General features: G+C 39.0%; 3 protein-coding genes across 4 annotated transcripts; 2 read left to right on the top strand and 1 right to left on the bottom strand.

Moving 5' to 3' along the window:
• Nucleotides 1-5,214: 5,214 nt before the first annotated feature.
• LOC120554189 (olfactory receptor 52E4-like) lies at nucleotides 5,215-6,144 on the top strand. The gene has a single exon (XM_039792908.1). The coding sequence runs from the start codon at nucleotides 5,215-5,217 to the stop codon at nucleotides 6,142-6,144; it is 930 nt and encodes a 309-aa protein (XP_039648842.1).
• A 1,695-nt stretch (nucleotides 6,145-7,839) lies between these two features.
• Nucleotides 7,840-16,172, bottom strand: chrna10a (cholinergic receptor, nicotinic, alpha 10a). The gene is made up of 5 exons (XM_039792893.1): nucleotides 15,978-16,172; nucleotides 11,048-11,193; nucleotides 10,724-10,878; nucleotides 9,698-10,230; nucleotides 7,840-8,926 (listed from the first exon to the last, which is right to left on the bottom strand). The coding sequence occupies exons 1-5, from the start codon at nucleotides 16,036-16,038 to the stop codon at nucleotides 8,226-8,228; spliced, it is 1,596 nt and encodes a 531-aa protein (XP_039648827.1). The 5' UTR covers nucleotides 16,039-16,172; the 3' UTR covers nucleotides 7,840-8,225.
• Nucleotides 16,173-16,837: 665 nt separating this feature from the next.
• On the top strand, nucleotides 16,838-19,901 carry pgap2 (post-GPI attachment to proteins 2). Of its 2 annotated transcripts, XM_039820926.1 has the most exons (6): nucleotides 16,838-17,371; nucleotides 17,628-17,801; nucleotides 17,887-18,136; nucleotides 18,460-18,566; nucleotides 18,661-18,769; nucleotides 18,952-19,901. In XM_039820926.1, exons 2-6 carry the CDS (start codon nucleotides 17,634-17,636, stop codon nucleotides 19,080-19,082), a joined length of 765 nt encoding a protein of 254 aa, XP_039676860.1. In that variant the 5' UTR covers nucleotides 16,838-17,371; nucleotides 17,628-17,633; the 3' UTR covers nucleotides 19,083-19,901. The 2 variants fall into 2 exon arrangements, with proteins under 2 accessions (XP_039676860.1, XP_039676853.1); XM_039820919.1 differs by lacking the exon at nucleotides 16,838-17,371 and having other exon boundaries at nucleotides 17,378-17,801.
• The last annotated feature ends 981 nt before the right edge of the window (nucleotides 19,902-20,882 follow it).

The raw sequence follows: 20,882 nt of genomic DNA, 5'->3' as shown, positions 1-20,882 counted from the left end.
CCCTATCTCTCCCTTTCATTTCTTCAGCTGTCCTGTCATTAAAGGCCTAAAATAATAAAATAATCAAAAATAATCCAAAAAAAAAAAGAAAATCCACAGTTCTAATGTACCATAAAATGTATAACATATTAAACAGCCTTTTCATATTTGTTTAAATTTCCCAGAAGAAAATTACTGATTGAAACAACAGACCTTTGGGAACCAGCACACAGCTGTTAGGACATTAAGACATTAGGAAAAGACTTATCATCTTACCCAAGAGAAATGGACATGATGGACCCTTGAGTTGCTTTAATAATTGATTTGACCCTCTAAGTACTTTCTGTGGTCTTTCTCCTGTACAAAAATTGAAGTATGATAATAATTATAATCATGAAAATTTGGTTCAGTGATTAGTTCTGTCGCCTCACAGCAATGTGCATAGTGCGAATCTGCCATCTGGGCCTATGTATAGTTTCAACCCATTCTCATGTACAGTACAGGCCAAAAGTTTGGACACACCTTCTCATTCATTACATTATTATTATATATATACTTTAATTTTGACCATGGCCTTAGCAATAAACAAGTCACTGACTGTTGTTTACTACCCTTATTTTTTTTCTTCTTCTTTTTTTTTTAACTTTATTGAAAAGTACCGGTTCAGGCACCGTTTAGGCACAGGCACCGTTTTAAAAGTATCGATTTAGCACCGGAATCGAAAAAAAAAAAAACAATACCCAACCCTAGTTATTTCACACTTTTTTGTTAAGTACATAATTCCACGTGTTCATAGTTTTGATGCCTTCAGTGAGAAACTACAATGTAAATAGTCATGAAAATAAAGGAAATGCATTGAAGGAGAAGGTGTGTCCAAACTTTTGGCCTGTACTGTACGTGTTTGTATGATTTCGCACGAAAACTCAACAATTCATATGGTATACTACGGAATTACCGCAACCGCCCACTGGTCACATGACGACCACTCACATGACAGTTAAAGGTCCCATGGCATGAAAATGTCACTTTATGAGGTTTTTTAACATTAATATGAGTTCCCCCAGCCTGTATATGGTCCCCCAGTGGCTAGAAATGGTGATAGGTGTAAACCGAGCCCTGGGTATCCTGCTCTGCCTTTGAGAAAATGAAAGCTCAGATGAGCCGTTTTGGAATCTGCTTGTTATGAGGTCATAACAAGCAAGGTTACCTCCCCTTTCTCTGCTTTGCCCGCCCAGAGAATTTGGCCAACCCATGAGAGAGAGACATCATGGCTTTCAAACGAGAAAAGTGGCAGTTGGTCAAGGCCACACCCCCACCCTCCACCTTGCCACTCCCACTCTCCTACTCAATAGCTTCAGAAACAGAAATGGCACATCCTAAGGAAAGCTCATTGTAGGACTGGCTCTAGTGGCTGTAGTTCTGCACCAAGGCTGAATTTCGGGAAAGAGACTTCAGATACAGTATTAGGGGACTACTAAGGTCTATATAAAAGCTTCCAAAGAGCACCATGTCATGGGACCTTTAAGTTTAGCGGTCTTTTCATTAAAATCATTAAAAGGCTACTGTGAGCTGGGTACAGGGCACCGTTAGACAGTTAAGTTTAGGCACCGAAACGACTAGTTAAGATTAGGATTTTTTTTTTTGATTTTGGTTAGAACACCGGTCCCCTTAAGAAGTACTCCTAGGTAGGGCTGTCAAACGATACATTTTTTTAATCGCAATTAATTGCAAAATTTCTATAGTTAATCGTGATTAATCGCATGTTTTATCACATGAATGAAATTGTATTATTTTGCATTTCAGAACTGTTTTTAAGTACATATTAACAATGGTCCAAAACCAGATGCCACAGCAGGACATTTGTAACCTTTACATTTTTCTAATAAGGAATGTAACAATTCTCCTGGACAGAAAAGGCGGTGGACAATGTCCCAAATGACAAAAACAGTATAGTGTGCAGTAACTCCTAAATAATTTTGATTACACACTGACAGCATTTGCACTTTGCAGCAGTTCCAGTTGGGCTGCTTTCTCCGTGTGGTACAGGCTGTGTATGCGTGAAACTACTTTTTAAAAGTAAACTTTCCATTCAGAATCTTATTGGCATCCATTTCGACGTCTCGCCCTCGCCATCCACTCAAAACGTAACGTTAGCCTACTACTCTTTAGCCGTCTCGCCCAAGGGGGTAAGCTTCGCTTCAGAACTCGAACCTCCTATGGCGCCATTTTGATGCTACAAAGCGATCACCTCCCGTTAGCATTCCACTGACTAGCATTCATTTTGCCATCACTTGACAGTGAATAACTTTACATCTGAAGCGTTTAAAGACTCTATTTGTCCAATGTTTAGTTCTAAAGAAACACGACAATGTATAAAAGGCTCCATTACCTTGTACCTCACGTTATGGCTCCGTAGCAGACGTTTTTGTAAAAATAGGTTAACGATTGTAGAGGAATTACCGTATAGTACAGGATAAGCTTGCAGGCAGTTTGGCTGGTTAGGTTTAATTACTAATGTTAACTAGCATTTTAGTTAGCAATAATTAGCCTGTGCCCATGTTATCTCCTTACATATACCTACGCTCTCCGTCTCTGTAAGATTGGGAATGATTGAGATTTCTCTTGGCACAGCTACCAGAAGACTTACAACTTTCAGACACGTTGCTCACGTCACATTTACGTTGTCTCTGTCAGTTGGAGGCTGCGCAGTAAAGGAAGAGATCACCGGAAAAGTGCTTCTAATATCCTTCACTGGTCTCCGTGGTCCATTATATACTGTCTGTGGGCTGGCCAGCCCAAACAAGTGTATGAAGCGTGCCTGTTGTTTAGTTTCCGGTCTAGTTAGATCCGGTGTGGTGTTGTAGTTTTTCTAACGTTTCTAGTTGTTGCAACAGCATGTGAAAAAAAATACAAAGTTTGCTAGGCCAAAAAGAACGCTAATCTTGCAATAAAAAAATTGACTGGGTTAAAAAGGGTTTGTGTTAACACCGTTAATAACTGAGAGCACTACTCCTAGGACAAGAACACCCGTTTCCTGGGCAATAGTCTTCAGTTTTCTCCCTTAACTTCTTCCGGGACATGAACTCTGCTGCCCTGCTTGAAGGCTCTGTGTTTGATGACCCACCCATCCACCCCAACGTCCTCCCTATGCAGCTCTTTATGATCTTATACAGCAGCAGTCAATGTGGTGCACAGAGTAATAAATACGTGAAATACATAAAAAATGACAAAGCATTCCTTTTCATAGGTATACAGTATGTACGAATGGTTCATGACAACAGCCTGAGAGTTTGCACATTCTTTTTGTGTTCACATGGGTTTCGTCCCAACCCAAACACATTCAGGTTATAGGTGAACTTCAAACTTTTAACTTGTCCCATTAGGTCTGCTTATATTTTTGCTGCCATAACTGAATCCTCTGTTTATAACAGTTCTGTTCCTTGTGTGGAATTTAGTAGTAAGAGAGATAGTTTTGTGTGGTTTCCATTGTTAGGCATTTGTCATTGAGAAAGGGCCCAGTGTGTGAGTGTTTATGACTGTAAAGCTTGTTGTAAAGGTACACTATGTGGTATTTACATATCCATACAACATAATATTTTTATTTACTCGAAAATTTATATTTCAGTAGCCTTTAGACCAGCGATCTTCAACTGGCAGCCCGCGTGCCATATCTGGCCTGCCAGAGCTTTCAGTCCGGCCCGCAGAATAATAATGAATTCTGAAAATAAGAAAATTTTGAGCATTCACAGCAGATAAAATTCCACAGGGAGGGCGCAAACCCACCCCCCTGCGATTGCATCTCTATTCACATTCCACTTTGTTTTGGTCTTGCGGAGCTAACGTTAAAGTGATGGTTCGGAGTAATTCACCCTAGGGTCCTTTGCACCATGACCTCGAGCCAAACACCCCCCCCCCTTTTTTTTTTTGGGGGATTTTGGGGGTTTTTGTGTGTTAGGCATATTAGCTTGTTAGCTTGCTCGCGGGGGCGGTGGGGCCCACGTTTTTTTTTTTTTAGTTACCCCACTAATAATGCCTGAAATGATACCAAACGTCTACAAGTAGTACAAATAAGTTATGCTCTCATAAAACGATGGATTGTAAAGTTTGTAAGTACACCAGAAGTTTATGAACACTTGCCTGCTCTCTTCAGCTCTCTGTTGCTGCTGCTGCTACCTGCAGTTAGACGAGTGTTAGTCGTTTAATACATGTAAAAAATATAGAATTCATTTAGTAAGAAAGTGAAAATATTAAACAATGTATTAGGATAAATACATTTTATATTATTTATTTGAAAGTCCGGCCCTCAGAGTGTCTGCTTAGAAAAATTCGGGCCCTTCCTTGGAAAAATGTAGTTATTGTTGCCTTGTATTGTATGCCTCAGAATTCTGGTATTCAAATTTCAATTTTAGTTTTTTTTTTTCATACTTAATGTAACTATGATAAATCAAATTAGAGCGCTTTTCCCTTGTTGGATCAATTGCTCACGTGATATAACTGTGATGTACACTGATTTTAATTAAGATTAGTTTAGATTAGATTGAAGTACAAGTACTGAGAAATACTGACAAACTTAACTTAATTTCATTTTAAACCCTTGCTGACATGTAATTGCATAGCATTTTAATTGAATTTTAGTCCTCTATAAATATATACAGTACTTGGATTTGACTGGTGTGAGTTATTGAAAAAAACACAGGAGGAGAGGTTGAATTTAGTCACAAAAATGGCTGTGATGTCCCTGTGATAACCTCTGATCTCAGGGGCTTCTTGACCTTCATGTGCTAAACAAGCTAAATTAAATGAAATATAAAACCAAAGATTTCCATCCGTACAAGGAGCCTAACCCATTTTCCTGAAGGGAATTAACGTCACACGTTACTCATGTTGAATATAAAAGCTAGGAAGAGCTAGCTGCTGAGTCGGGATTCCCACCTCCACACGCAAGGTACTATCATCTGGTAGAACAAGTCATTTAATGTCAATTTAATGTACAGAATGTTACATCTTCATGCTTAATTTTATGTTCAGAATGTAATTGACCCTGCTATCACAATGTAATTGATGCTTTTCTTGCATTGTGATTTGTTATTGTAAGTATTTAATTCATTATTCATATTTTAAATAATAGAACAATGCCCAAAATTTTTAATTTGATATGTTTCAATGTAGATTTTATATCACTACTAAAGCTTCTAACATTGTTTCTCTTTTAGGTCTTTCATCAATTGCAACAGAATGGAAAGCAACATGACAAGTGATATCTTAACGATCCAAGGTTTTGACATATCCCCACAGTTCACATACCCTTTATTTTTCCTACTGCTGTTTGTTTATGTTACCCTGGTTTTTTCTAACATTGGAGTCCTTGTGCTTATTGTCACTGAAAAGAGTTTGCACCAGCCCATGTACATTCTTTTTTGTAACTTGTCTGTCAATGATCTAATAGGTAACACAGTTCTACTGCCACAGCTGATGGCTCACATCATTTCAACAGAACGGTTAATCACCTACAACCAGTGTGTGGTTCAAGCCTTTCACAGCCACATGTTCGGATCCGCCTCACATATGATTCTCGTCATTATGGCAGTTGACAGATATGTGGCGATATGTCACCCCTTGAGGTACAAGTCAATTATGACTACCAGAACTGTGATTGGGCTGTCAGCATCTGCATGGGGGGTGTCATTAGTGCTGGTGTCTGTTTTGATAGGTCTGACAATGAGGCTGACCCATTGTAGATCGGTTATCCAAAATGCATACTGTGACAACGCATCACTGTTCAAGCTTTCTTGTGAGGATGTGTCAATCAACAATATCTATGGACTCTTTTTCACGGTGTTGCTGTTTAGTTGCTCAATGGGTGGCATAGCTGTCACCTATTTCAGAATAGCTCTCATCTGCTGGGTCAAGAAAAACAAAGAGTTGAAAAACAAAGCAATTCAAACATGTGCCAGCCACCTTGTTCTTTATCTTATTATGCTCTGGTCGGGGTTTTTAACTATCATATTGCATCGTTTCCCAAATTACCCAGATTTAAGGAAAATTGCACACATTTTATTTCATGTGGTCCCTGCTAATTTAAATCCAATCATTTATGGAATGCAAACAAGATTATTACGTGATAAAATAATCCAAATAGTGCAAAGAAAAGTGGCTCCAACCTAAAACTTTCTCTTTTCTGTTCATACTTTGTTACTTTGAATATAAAGACACACATCATTGTTTTCACCTGTTACACTTGTTCTGAACACAAAGATGTTTTATATAGTTGCATTTTTTTCTGCATAGTCATTTAAGTATGTGAAATTCAGATTAGGTTCAGTGTCTTAAAAACTATCATAAAAAGGCAAGGAAACACACTATCTTTGTCTTCTGGTACCACATTACATGTGGTTTATTGATAAATTAGTACTTTTTGCAAGATGAACACAGCAAATTATCATCATTAAGTATGAAGACTAGAATAAGTGTCTACATTTGTTTCCCTGACTTCCTGCCCACAAACAAGTTCTCTACCAACCTCTTGTGTATTAATGCTAGATTAGCATGAAAATCACTAAAATCATAATTTCCGTTGACCTTGCCTTAATTATTTCTATAATGAATTTCGTTGAGCATAAGATTAGTGTATTTTCATGTATTTCTTTTCACTGAGTTGCAGGAGTATGCTTTGTGTAGCATATTCATTAACAGACTTGAACTGTGTCACTACAGTACAACCATACAATATAAAAAACTACTTGTTGTACAATATTGTGCAGACAATTGTATTAGCTTTGTAACAATACCCAACACATATACTCTTTGGTCCTAAAACTCCAAAGGCTGTATTTAACATCCCCTTCAGCTGTTTGTTTTTTACCTGTTTATATGGATAAATATGCGATATACCTTCTGAACAAAATTTTACTTTTTTCATATGACAAAATCCTAAACGTGAATGGGTTACCTGTTATTACTGTAGAGCTGTAACAGTAAAAACTGTTTCAAGTCAGTTAGTTACTTGCTAACTCTTCAATTATGTAGCAGTGAGTACTATAATTCTACAACATTATGTACTGTATATATACATATATATAAGTAGAAATGTACTGAATATTCCCAGAACTACTGTCCGTTTGCTGTAATGACGAAGTATTTTGGTCTCAGGAACTCTCTGATTAAGTTGTCCCTTGCATCTCAGTTTAATTCTGACTGAAAAGCAATTCTCTACTTGACAATACACATTTCTAAATTCATTTTTTCCAAATCAAAACTGATTCAACACACAGTTCTGCTGATTAAGCATTCTATTTTCCTTTGGGTTCAGATTAAAGAGTCATATCCAGTTTTGCAATGAAGACCAGGGATAATACGCATCAAGAGCCAAGCAAATGGTGGTGATCCGGGGGATTTAACAGATAATCCATGTGAGCTACACTGAGACCTTGTTTTCTCCTGCTCTGATTTCATGTACAAAAGCTTGCCTCATTCTATCTCTTAATGACTCTTCTGTAAAGTTGGGTGATTCTCTCTTTTTCACTGATTCATGTCATGAAAGTAAATTTAGTACATTTTCCACAATGAGGGATTGTATTTAAGGGATGAAGTACTTGTTCTTCTTCTACCTCCTTCTAAAGTCTATTACACTCTAATATATATTAATACATCATGCTTATTCTAATGTGTTTATTAATGTATTTATTTTCATTACTAAAATAAAGCCACATGCTGATGCCCCCGACATCATCAGAGCAACAAGAGTCTGTCTGGTGTGTTGTTTGTTCCATCGTTCTACTTTTGTACTGTATCAGTAAAGATTTTTTTTATATCCCTTGACTTATTGTTTCACACGCAAAGAAATAAGTGTACAGAAACTAATTAACTAAACCAATTTCATTTATTTAAAATAAAAGCACAACATTGTGGAAATACCATCAGTAGAAAATTGTATTGATTTGCTAACACACTTATATGTCTTGGCTGAGTTTAGTAACTTTCACACAGGATTGGGACAAAAGTTGGGGAACGCAAGTTGTCAACAACAAAATCCATAAACAAGACGTTTATGAAATATCTAATTCTACTTATAATTATTACTGCAGAATAGACCATTTCTAAAACGTTAAGAAAAAGTGCAATCTGAATGTTATTCAAATTATTGGATAAAGTGTAGTACTTAATGAATCCTGTACTAACCTGTAATAATCTCTGTGTTATGTAGACCTATTAACACTTTCCTTAAGACCAACTTCTCAGATCTGCAGTTAGATGGCTTTGCCCATGATGAGAAGGCTCATTAAAAACACCATTATAAAAAATATCCACATGAAGAAGCGGTCTAAAACTTTGGCTACTTTCTTCCATTCCCCAGTCCTTTTCTGCGTTGCCCTCTGATCTCTGTAACAGTTGGCTATGTACTCAATGTTACGCAGCAGATGCTTCTCATTGCTTTGACTGTTGCAGGAAACATCTCTGTCATTTCTCTCTCCATCACTCACACCTCCCTTCCTGCATCTCCCCTGACTCCCCAAATCTCCACAGTCCATGCTCATGAAAATGCCATTCTTCCAAGTGCTGTAGTTGTCGGTGGGGTTCTTCCCAATTGAGCCTATCGGGCTCATCATCTGATCCATGTCTTCCCTCTCCTCTGCAGTCATGGAGCCCACTGTCTCTTGTTCTCTCTCCATTTTGAAGACACAGTCCTCTCTGCCTTGTCCTGTCTGACCATTCATGGTGCAGTTGATGTTCTTTACAAGAGGAGGCTCCTGTTTCTCCGGCTGTGGTGACAAGCAGTTCTCCCCGACTTCATAAACAAAGCACATTCTGGCCAGGTGCTGCAGAATGACTTTCTTGGCCCATTTGGGAACAGGCTTGGCATCCGGGCCACAGTGGTGTATGTTCATGATGAAGATGGTCAGGGCGGTGGAGGCAGTGATCATGGTCATCGTTGCAATGTAATACTTTCCTGTGGAAGAAAATAAGGAAATCAAAATAACGTTTTAGAGCCCTTTCACACCTACTTAGTTTGGTCCAGATTTTCAGACTTTTTAGTTTGACCTGAACCAAAATTACAGGTGTGAAACCTCACCCGGACCACGGTCCGGACCAAAGTGATAAAAAAAGGCGGTCTCAGTCCGGATCAAACTGAACCATGGCTCAGTTCGTTTCTATATCGAAACCATGTTTTGGAAGGTTTGTGCTCTCAGACCACTTACAGGAAGTTCCGGTGTTCCAGCATAAACAACCGAGAGAAGATGATGTAGCAGATTGCTTGCCATCTTCTCTTCCTTTCCTGCCAGCAGCGATAAAGAGGTTGCACAATGACATTCATTTGGCGAACTTGAACTAGCCTCGAGTATAGTTGGTGCTGCAGGTAGTAATGTCATAATAATAACAATACAGTGGCAACTATATATGCATCTTTTCATTCATTCTTGTCAAGGCCAAAGAGTATTGTCTACCCGCCAAATTGACAACACGCTGACGTCAGACACATCATCCGTTTACAAACCAATCAATGTCAAGTATAGGAAGACGTATATATATATGATGACGACAGGATGCAAGTATGTCATGTAAAGTTCTTCAGTTCGCTCGCATAATTGTGATGTAAAACCAAACCAAAACTAACCGAAATATGAACTTTGGTTCGGACCTCGGTGCAGACTTTCAGGTGTGAAAGGGCCCTTAATCATCACACATCTTTGGATTTGACCCCCTAATTTATTGCCCTTACCAATAAGTGGCACATTCTCAGAGGGTGGCATGATCTCTGCAACCAACAGCTGAAAGACAGTGAGTGCCAGCATCACGGTGACACCCAAAGACACCTTCTCTCCAGAGTCAGCAGGCAGGTAGAAGCCCAGTGGTGCCAGGAAAGAGATCATCACACATGGAATGAGCAAGTTGAAGACGTAAAAGGAAGCTTTTCTCTTCAGTTTCAGTGTGTAGGTCACGTCAGGGTAAGGGTCAGCACAGCAGCCATACTGAATAATGTTCTTCTTAGCCGGCATTCCCATCACCTCCCACTCCACATTTTCCACCAGGTCAGCCAGGTCAGCGCTCTCCATGGCGTTCAGGATGTCCAGCTGGTTACCGTTATAAGTCCAGGAGCCGTATGTAAACCGGCACTGCTGAGAATCGAAGGGGAAAAAGGACACATCCACTTTGCAGGAGCTCTTAGTGATAGCAGGGGAATCCCACATAATCTGGCCATCATGCCGGATCACCACATTGGTGTCCATGGAGCCAGTGAAATGGTCATCAGCACTGAAAAACAAATACAACTTAGAAACTGAGTTTAATAACAAGAGCAAATAGAAATGTTGGATACCTTTAAAAAAGAATTGAAGAGCAGCTGTAATGTCCTGGAATAGATAGATAAAACTTTAGAAAGAAACTTGATCAGGATGCAAAGGCACAAGTACACCAACTGAGAGAAGAGTCAACACATTTAAGAGAGTTGTACTCATCCCTCAGTGTTGTGTCTGCATTTTATATCTTTTTCAATAAGTTACAATTTATCAGCATGTGGTTAGTGTTCCTTCCTCCTTGCTCTTTGTCATAAATGTGGTGCCTCTGATTGTAATTGTAAAGTTTCAATATGTATAATACTGTTTTTCTTGTCATTACTTTAGTATAAAAAACAGACAAAGGGTCTGGACACTCCTATAAATAATGGCTTCAAGGAATGTTCAGCTTGTGTCTTTTATACTGACCAACAGGAGCCACACTGATTAACCCAATACCAGTCGGGACCTACTTGTTATATAGGACTATATCAGGTCTCCATACATAACTACTAGGTATTCGAATGGTATCGAGTCCATCGTAATCATCTTTATTCCATTTGAGGTGTGCATCAACCCACACTTGTCGTATCCATAAATATGCAGTCAAAATTTGGTTTCGCTCATCCTGTAAAACATTGAAAATTATAGAAAATGATTGACAACAACGGGAGACATTTTGCAGGTAAAACAGAAATATGCTTAAATATAAAAATGGCATTATTGTGTGGGTATCTGCACAGATTCACTTAACACATACAATGTGGTGGTGACTTGTGTGCACTGTGGTGTTTTACCATGTTGATAATTTGTGACAGTGTAACCTGCAGGGTCACATTCAGTATGGTGTTTGTGTCCTCCACAGGCCTCAGGGCACTAGTGTAGTCAGTGAATAAATCATGCAGGAGCTTCTGAGCGTATTTCCCCTGAGCACAGCAACAGGCTAAGACAGGGAGAGAAACAATTTACACTCATATCGCCCCAAGGCACCTGTTTTATTTCAGTTAATCATGCCACATTAAGTTTTCTGTATATTTTATTACTCAGGTACACTTTAAATCAAAGGTACACTGTGTAGGAATTTCTCCCATCTAGCGTTGAAATTTTATTTTGCATTCAAATGAATAGTGCTCTATAGCGCCTCACTTTTTCAAATGCGTGTTGCAAATACGGTAGCCGTTATGTGTCACGTTGCCTTTTTAATTCCCTTTGTCGCTTTTTTGGCGACGAGGATTCCTTCTCCTGTGGCTCGGTCAGGGCTCAACATAAGCAATGGCCCGGGGCCAGTAAAAAAAAAAAGTATGTTGGGCTGGTTGATTGGCCAGTCACTGGCCCGTGGCTCTGTCTGTTGCATCAGCAAACGTCATACAGAGTGGCACGAAGCGCGTGAATGTTAACATTTCACATTTTCACCTCAGGTAATTTATAACCAATTAATTTGGATACAAGCGTTGCATTTTGGAAGATAGACGGGATTCTGAACAGCGATGCCCGCACTGCGCACACACACACAACAGGGCCAAGGTGTGTTACCGAGGATTATTTACCGCCAATGGCGCAGATGAACTAACGCTACACTCGTTAGCCTACTGTAAGTAGCCTACAATAAAACCTCCATGATTAAAGAGTCAATACTTATCAATACCCACCTACCTGTTCTACAGGCAGAAACACGCAGAAACCGTGGATCGCGTAACATCTAAACAAAATCTACGCGAATAAGATACCAAAACAGAGCTAAAATGTAGTTTTAAACATGTCAGTTTTTTGTCTTAATATTTTACACGTGTTAAGCATCTAACTTGAACTTTGGACAAACTCTTGTAAACGTAGCTGCTGTCTAAACGAGCCATCCTGTGGACGTATTTTAAGACCAAAACAATTACATGTGGCTACTTAATATACTACGTGAATGACGCCGCGTTCTTCATTCTTGATGATTTTGTTTTATTTAGCAACAACATTGTCTTATTTCAAATGAGGCATACAGGACGAATGCTAGACTGCTTATTCAGTGCTTATACAGCTGCTGTTTTCCACAACTTTTCACTTCAGGCTCTTTGACAGTGACATTTTTACGTGACAACAGGCCTTTCTTTCTGTAAGCATTTTCCACCAATCAGGACACTGATTACGTTTCAGTAATCAAGACTTTAACCATAAACCTCAGTGAACTGCCCCCTAATCGGAGATCATTTTCTAGTTAAGTAGCCTATCTAGTTATCATTATGGATTTTCCATGTTTTTAGGGGTTTGCTTACACTAATACATGTAAAAGAAATATAGCATTAATTTAGTAAGAAAGTGAAAATATCAAACAAGAAGATGCGTATTAGGTATCATTTTCTTTTCTTTATTTGAAAGTCTGGCCCCTGGAGTGTCTGCTTAAAAAAATTCGGGCCCTTTGAAAAATGTAGTTGATGACCCCTGGTCTAGCTTTGCTGCTAATGGCACAACATCCAGTGGCAGTGGCTAGCTGGGTTAGAACCATTTTCTGAAGCTTCATGGTAGGTGCGGCGTATATTTTCCTGCTTTTTTGTCCTTTGCCAATCACACCTATGATATTTCTTTCAGGGCCAGTAAAAATGTAGAAGGGGCCAGCAAAACTCTGATCTACTGGCCCCAGGGGCCAGTGGGAATTTTTTTTAATGTTGAGCCCTGATAAGTAGGCCTATCTCCGTTATGAACTAAAGTGCAGTGCAGGCTTTCAGATTTGCCGGGGAAGTGACAAGCGCCTCTCGCTGATCTCCTTCTCCATTTCAGTCACGTGACTGGCTCTGAACAAAAACGCGTTGCTATATAACTCCATATTGCTAGTGTTTTATGTACCTCTCAGCGAGTATAGTTTTTCAAAATGGCGGAACGACACGGAATGCACGGAAGCCTCCTTGGACTTGCCCATCCAATGTAAATACAGATAAGAAATTCTTCGCTTACAGGATAAGTCAGATCATTGGCAGAGGTCATTTTACACCAATGACGACATATTTATGAATGAAGACATTGGTTGTTTTTTTTTAAGATTATTTTTTGGGCTTTTCCGCCTTTCATAATGCGCTCTTGACTTATGATAGTAATATAACTCCATAGACAGCTAGGTGAGAAAGGGGACAGAGAGGGGGAAGACATGCAGGAAATCCTCACAGGTTGGATTTGAACCCTGGACCTCTACGTCGAGGCATAGGCCCTCTCAGTATATGTGCGCCTGCTCTACCCACTGAACCAACCCGGCCACGAAGACATTGATTTTAGCTAATAAAAAACTTAAAACACTACACAGTGTACCTTTTAAGTATTTTCTCTCATTCACCAATATTTTCCTAAGTTTTCTCTTACATATGTTTTTAAGAAAGTCCCTAAGAAAAGTCTACGTTGGATTCATGACGTGTTCTTAAACAACAGAATTGTTCACACCTGTGTTCTTAGGATTGATGAATCCCACGTCTTCGTAATTGAAAGCTCGTGCCAGTTGTTCCTAATTAGCATAAGAAAACGCCCCGCAAATTCCCATATAAGGACTTGACACTTCCTGTGCACCTCCTGGGAAGCGGGAGACTGCGTTTTTAGAGATGATTGTCGGAGTCGCAGATGACTTGTACATTGTAGTGGTGGAGGAAGTACTGAATCTCAGTACTTAAGTAAAAGACATATTTACTTTAGTAAAAGTAGAAGTACCACAATGACAACCCTAGTTAAGTAAAAGTAAAAAGTACCTGATTTTAAATGTTAAGTATTAAAAGTAAAAGTACTTGCATAACGAGTTATTATCTTAATCTTATTGCATATTACCATTTTAAATGGTAATATCCACTAGCCTACCACAAACAAGCCTGGCTTTAAAAAAAAGTTCCTATCCTAAACAGCATAAAACGGAAATATGTTGTTAGAATCGTAATGCGGTTGTTTTTATTCATGGATGTATTTTAAAACAGTTTTATTTCCTTTAACCATGGGAGCGTAAGCAAATAAAGTGTGTGAAGCAGCAGAAAAAGGAGCGGATGTGAAGAGGTCCAGCCAAATAAATAAGATATGAACGCGCGTCTTACGAAGCCTGGCGGAGAAGTAAACGACGCTGTGGAGAGAAATAGATGACAACTGTGATTTAAAAACGGGAATAATGAAAAACACTTTACCGGAGGCTGTATTACCGAGGGTCAGCGGCGCTGCGCCCGCGGGCTCTGGAGCACCGGAGCCGAGTTGGAAGCAATGATCAGCGGTGCCCCATATGTATCTATGGCAACCAAACTTCACTGGTCAGACAAACGTGTGACGGTCAGGAAGACGTTTTGGCAGGGGGAAAAACTGATCAGAAAATGTAACGCAACGTTGTAGAAATGTGGAGTAGAAAGTATAGATAATTGCTGCAAAATGTAACTAAGTAAAAGTCAAAAGTATGCACTATTGATTCTACTTAAGTAAAGTACAGAAACGTGATAAATGCACTTAAGTACAGTAGTATTTGTACTTCATAACATTCCACCACTGCATTTTGCCCCTATAAATAGCGCGATCCATAGATATATATCTATGGCGCGATCAATCCACCAAATAACGCAGGATTTAATCAGTTTAATTGCTGATTAAATCCTAGTGTTAGTGTTTCTTTGCATACTATGATTTTGTTTTCAACAAATGATCAGAAATACATTACAATACTGTCATTGTAAACGACTGTAGAATAAAATAAAATGAAGTAACCAATTATTAACTGTCATCACTTAAATGTGCGTAAGAGTGCTCTTGAGTGTTCGATTTTGTTCTTAGCTAAGATCAAATCCAAGTTAAGAAAACATTAGTGAATGTCAGAATCTTCTTAAAAAGTGCGTAAGTGGGGTTTAAGAACACAATTCTTCGTAAGAACGGTTGGTGAATGAGGCCCTTTCTGATGTGATCATGGTTGATCAATCAATTATCCGGATGGTGATATTCAAAACAAATGCATGCAGTGGATGCTGAGGTGGTAAGATGTGAATAGAAAATGTGAATTCATGACAGATGGTGATAGGGGACAACGAGGGATGTCAAGATAGTTTGCCCTACTATAAAGCTCTAGATAGGGATCAGGCAAATCTGCCATTAAGTACCAGCAGTATTTCTGTGTTCCGACTGTTAATGTGGAGTTTAGTATGTGTTGATTGAACACTATGAAAAACAACATATGTGTATCAAAATGAGCCTAAAAAGGGAGATTCAATCAAAACGGTAATACGAAAAATTATTAACACTGGCATAGTAAATGGCTTCCATCTTTAGATATAATTGTTCATGGGTATTTTTCATGCCACTTCTACATTGATAATTCCAAGTTACCAAGTCCAACTCTATGAGATGTTAGATTAGTTTTTTCCAGTGTCAACGATGGATTTTTGCTGGCCAGATGTTATCTCTGAAACGCTGTTTTAATAAAGCCCCTAAGCTAAATACAAAGAAGGTCTACGGGATTATGATGATAGCAAATCCCTGAACAAATGGCTCCAACTTTGTGAACAGCTTGCGTGGAAAAGGGGTGGAAATCTGAGAGGAAATGGATGATCCACAAAATATTAAAATGACACAATTAAAATAAATAATATAATATTTCATGCAAATATTTTTAACATCTCGTCTTCATCTTTGCTGGCACAGCGTTTTCTCATTGGAATTAACTGCAATAAACTAGAGACAATTAAAAATACAGCGTTTTAGATCACATGAGATAAATTAAAAATAAAATGAATGGAAACTTACTTTGCAAAATACTGACATACAGAAGGAAGCGAAATAAAGTTTGGATTCTCCATCGTTTCATCTTGCTGAAACAAATTATCTCGACCCAAAGACCATTGAGTTGCTGTGTGCCTAACACGTTTCATTCACTAAAAAAAAAAAGGAAATCAGACTGAGAGCGAATGCACCACCACCAAATGCCACTGACTATACTGGAGAAGAGAAGAGAAGAGAGGCGGGGCAGCAGCACATGTTAACCACATACTGTAGGCCCACACACAGCCCATCGGACTCACAAACGGCTAGTTGCACACACGTACATGTCTCTGATAGGATATGTTTTACAGCAGTGGTTCCCTAACTTTTTTTAATATGTACCCCTTTTGAATTGTTTCTTTAAGCCAAGTACCCCCTGACCAGCCCTAATCATTTTTGGTCGAAAAAAAAGTCTATATAAAGAGGAACAATACAGCGCTGTCAACGATAGATTTACTAAACAACAGTCTTGTACCTGGTAAACATTTAAATGATGATGAGAAAAGGAGACAAAAACTGTAAAAATGACAAAACCTTGGAAAAAGATGGTAGGTAGAAGGAAGGAAGGAAGGCAAGAATAGGTCAAAATAGTATCAAAAATTTCAGAAACAGTGACATAACTTCGAAAAAAAGAAGGAAGGAAGGCAAGAATAGGTCCAAAGAAGGCGACACAAATGACACATTTTTGGTAGGAAAAAAAGTCTAAATAAAGAGGAACAATGTTCTTGACAACAGCCTTGTAACTATTAAAAATTTTGTTAAATATCTCACGTAGCCCCTGCAGTCCTCCAAAGTACCCCTAGGGGTACACGTACCCCCATTTGAGAAACACTGTTTTACAGTGCAAAAACAGTCGATCCTGCGTTCTGTTGCAGCACCACGGAGAGCTCCCATCATCGTCCCCCACTAACAATTAAGCGATATTTGTGTTTTGTTTTTGTTTTAAACAGGCTGTTTTAACATTGTTAAGAGACATATTTTATACCCTACATTATTTAACATGTATGTGATGTGTGTATCTTTTTTTTTGATAGGCTGCGCCGCGCAAACGTAGCAGCATCAGCACTCTCCTCCGCTCACTTTCTCTTCCGGGTGCTGATGTTTTTCACGCACTGTATTTTCCTCCTTCTTTCTGTCGCCCAAGAAGAAGGATGCTGCACTCATTCGAATGGAATTTAGTGGATGCAAAATTGTCACAGGAATGTAAGATGGCTGGATGATCCCCAGCCCTTTTCTAAAGGCATTGCACCCTATCGGGAACATTCTGCTCCACCCTGCTGCCTGATATCATGAATGTTATTGTTATAGCGTCGTTATTGACGAGCCCAGTGCGTTGAGTTTGTGGTGGCAATTATTAGGAAACAGTAAACCAAGTGGAGGTGGGTTGATTTCGTTTTTCAGACTTTAGATGTTCAGTAAATGCATGTATATGTAACAAACTATGGTATCAAAATGTCCTAGAGCCTAATAATTGAGTGAATACGGACAGCATATAACTGCATACATTTGTACTAATCTCCATAAATACCCTTATACAATATGTAGCCATTTGTATTTCGAGTTGGAGAAAGTTATTAATGCCACATGCATTTGCCTTTGCAAGATGTTTTTAAATCATATGTTTTCACTGTTCAGACCAAGATGCTACAAGGCTCAAGTATCTTGGGGCATGAGAGGCCCCTGGTCATCAGAGTATCTTTCCCCGCCTGTGTTGTGGCCACTGTGTGCCTACCACTGCTTGGCCTAATAACTTGTGTCTTCATATCCTCCATTTTTCATTATGAGGACTCTACTAGTACACATTGCCAGGTAATTTCCTTTTTTTGCAAACTGAACCAACCATGTTTTTTCTTTTTTTTTTAAGATATACTAAATCATTACTGTGTGTTTCCAGGTTCCTAACTACCTGCCATCTATCAGTGCCTCAATAAGCCTAAGTCCTGAGTGCCACATATGGCGGTTCTGTATCGGACTGCACTCGGCACCAAGGATCCTGGTGGCATTTACCTACTTCAAATTTTACAAAACACGTTTTTCCTCGAGGTGCCCTGAGAGTTCACTCTGTTGCTTCAACCTGGCCTTTTCTATTTGTGAAAACCTCGGCCTCTTGCTCCTCACATATGTATCATCCAGTGAAACATACTGTGAGTAATCCATAGTTTTTATTGGAGAGGTTTTATTCAAACCTCTGTTTTCCTTTTGAAACATGGCACGCTGTGAAGCTTTGATTCACCTCCTAAATTAACAGAGATTACGATTGATTTTTTGTGAAATGTTGGTGTATTTAAATTAGTATTAGAAGGGGAAATCAATGAATTGTATTTTCAATTGTTTGAAGTAGGATACAGAGTTAGGCCACGTGAAAGGCATTGCATTGAATCATTGAATTATTTGGAAATGTATTATTACAACTGTGCTTTACTTTATACCAAATGTATCCCTCTCTTTGTATATTTTTGCTCCTTAGTTGTACATAAGGAAGGTTTTGTGCTCTTCATAGTCAGTTCCCTTATCCACATGCTGATAACCTGCCGTTTATGGAAGACTATTAAGAAGTATTCATTAAGTCCTGAGGTAAGGAATGCCAAATCAAACACTACAGACTGAAATCTATCATGTCAATTGCAGCATTTCATTTATACTCAGTATTCTTTTTTCTCCCTTAAAGGATGCCAAGTCCCACCATTGGAAAGTACGCTTCTTACTTTTCAACGTATCCTTCTGTGCTTTCGCCATATTCTTTTATTGGAAACACAACATGTACTGTGAATCAGGGAGTAAGTATCAAATGAATTTGATCTTTATGATCTAATCTGTGAGGGCCAATAACAGTTCTTCATGCAGAATGACACTACATCGAAAAACATGTCAGTCATGTGGACAGTAATGTAAAACTGTAGCTGCAAAATGCTGACCAAAACATATGTCTATCATATATCCCTGTTTCTTCTTTTCACAGGTTACACATTATTTGCCCTGTTTGAGTATCTAGTGGTCTTCTCCAATATGGCCTTCCATCTCACAGCAGTGTGGGACTTTAAGAGCCGAGAGGTCATGGTCATCTCATCCTCCGAAGATAAAGACTTCTGACTAGAAACTCAAGGACTAAGTGCTAAATGTACAACCACTCAAACCCCTGATGTTAACAGCCTTGACCCTGCACAAGGAGAAGAGTGGGGTGAAGGCCTTTTCCATATTTCCATGATGACGATTCCGAAGTCCTTTGAGGGTGTAGATGTCAGACAAGTTTGAAGAAAAGATATGCACATGTGTTACTGTATGGTCAATTCAATGAGCTATAAGTGCATTTTTGTGCCTCATTGTCTCATTCATCGAGTACACTATTTTATGTAATGTGAAATTTCAACTTTTGTACAATGCACAAAATAATGTGGTCGTACTGTATTTGCAAAAGTAAAGTGACAGTCCTTCAAATATGCATAGCCTTTATGGTTATAATTTTAGGGAATGAAAATAGTGGAAAGCAGGGTGTTCATGTGGTCTTTCCTTTGAGCATTCACAACTTTAATACTGTCAACACAGAAACAATAGCAAAGTGACACAGTGAAGCTATTTTACACCATTCCCAAAAACATTTGCCACCCAGGGCCACTCTACCATCACTCTTCAGATGCAGTGTTACGATATCTGTTGTTAAAAGACTTTGTCATTAGCCATACTTATATTTCAATTTTCATTTTCATATTTCAACAAATATCTATGCTTTTAATAATTGTTTGATTGTTAAATGTTGAAATGTATGCACCAGTTCTCAAATGTGAATACTCTGTACTACATGTGACCTCAATGGCCATTGTTAATCTGATGCAGGATTACACATCGCTTACCTAACTGTGACTCAAAAGTTAATGCTGCTGGATAAAAACCTAGTAGCCATGTACAAAGGAATATCACTTTCATGTTTTTTTTTTAGTAGTTCTAACAGCACTTAAAGGTCCCATGGCATGAAAGTTTCACTTTATGAGTTTTTTTTTAACATTAATATGAGTTCCCCCAGCCTGCCTATGGTCCCCCAGTGGCTAGAAATGGTGATAGGTGTAAACCGAGCCCTGGGTATCCTGCTCTGCCTTTGAGAAAATGAAAGCTCAGATGGGCCGATCTGGAATCTTCTCCTTATGAGGTCATAAGGAGCAAGGTTACCTCCCCTTTCTCTGCTTTGCCCGCCCAGAGAATTTGGCCCACCCATGAGAGAGAGAGACATCATGGCTTTCAAACGAGCAAAGTGGCAGTTGGTCAAGGCCACCCCCCCCCCCCCCCCCTCTCTCCTCCTCAATAGCTACAGACACAGAAATGGCACATCCTAAGGAAAGCTCATTGTGGGACTGGCTCTAGTGGCTGTAATTCTGCACCAAGGCTGAATTTCGGGAAAGAGACTTCAGATACAGTATTAGGGGACTACTAAGGTCTATATAAAAGAGACTTCAGATCCAGTATTAGGGGACTACTAAGGTCTATATAAAAGAGACTTCAGATCCAGTATTAGGGGACCACTAAGGTCTATATAAAAGAGACTTCAGATACAGTATTAGGGGACCACTAAGGTCTATATAAAAGAGACTTCAGATACAGTATTAGGGGACCACTAAGGCCTATATAAAAGAGACTTCAGATACAGTATTAGGGCACCACTAAGGTCTATATAAAAGAGCCTTCAGATACAGTATTAGGGCACCACTAAGGTCTATACAAAAGAGCCTTCAGATACAGTATTAGGGCACCACTAAGGTCTATATAAAAGAGACTTCAGATACAGTATTAGGGGACCACTAAGGTCTATATAAAAGAGACTTCAGATACAGTATTAGGGGACCACTAAGGCCTATATAAAAGAGACTTCAGATACAGTATTAGGGGACCACTAAAGCCTAT

The sequence above is a fragment of the Perca fluviatilis genome, chromosome 2 (genome assembly GCF_010015445.1).
Source record: "Perca fluviatilis chromosome 2, GENO_Pfluv_1.0, whole genome shotgun sequence".
Taxonomy (NCBI): Eukaryota; Metazoa; Chordata; class Actinopteri; order Perciformes; family Percidae; genus Perca; species Perca fluviatilis.
Note: the sequence above shows the minus strand (reverse complement) of the source record. Positions and strands in the feature narration are given on the sequence as shown.

Coding starts and splice junctions, on each gene's coding strand:
- pgap2 (XM_039820919.1), top strand. CDS start 17,577: ATGCATTTGCCTTTGCAAGATGTTTTTAAATCATATGTTTTCACTGTT. Junction 17,802..17,886: donor CTACTAGTACACATTGCCAG/GTAATTTCCTTT, acceptor GTGTGTTTCCAG/GTTCCTAACTACCTGCCATC. Junction 18,137..18,459: donor ATCATCCAGTGAAACATACT/GTGAGTAATCCA, acceptor TTTGCTCCTTAG/TTGTACATAAGGAAGGTTTT.
- LOC120554189 (XM_039792908.1), top strand. CDS start 5,215: ATGGAAAGCAACATGACAAGTGATATCTTAACGATCCAAGGTTTTGAC.
- chrna10a (XM_039792893.1), bottom strand. CDS start 16,038: ATGAAACGATGGAGAATCCAAACTTTATTTCGCTTCCTTCTGTATGTC. Junction 10,879..11,047: donor TGTCACAAATTATCAACATG/GTAAAACACCAC, acceptor AATGTTTTACAG/GATGAGCGAAACCAAATTTT. Junction 8,927..9,697: donor TGAGAATGTGCCACTTATTG/GTAAGGGCAATA, acceptor TTTCTTCCACAG/GAAAGTATTACATTGCAACG.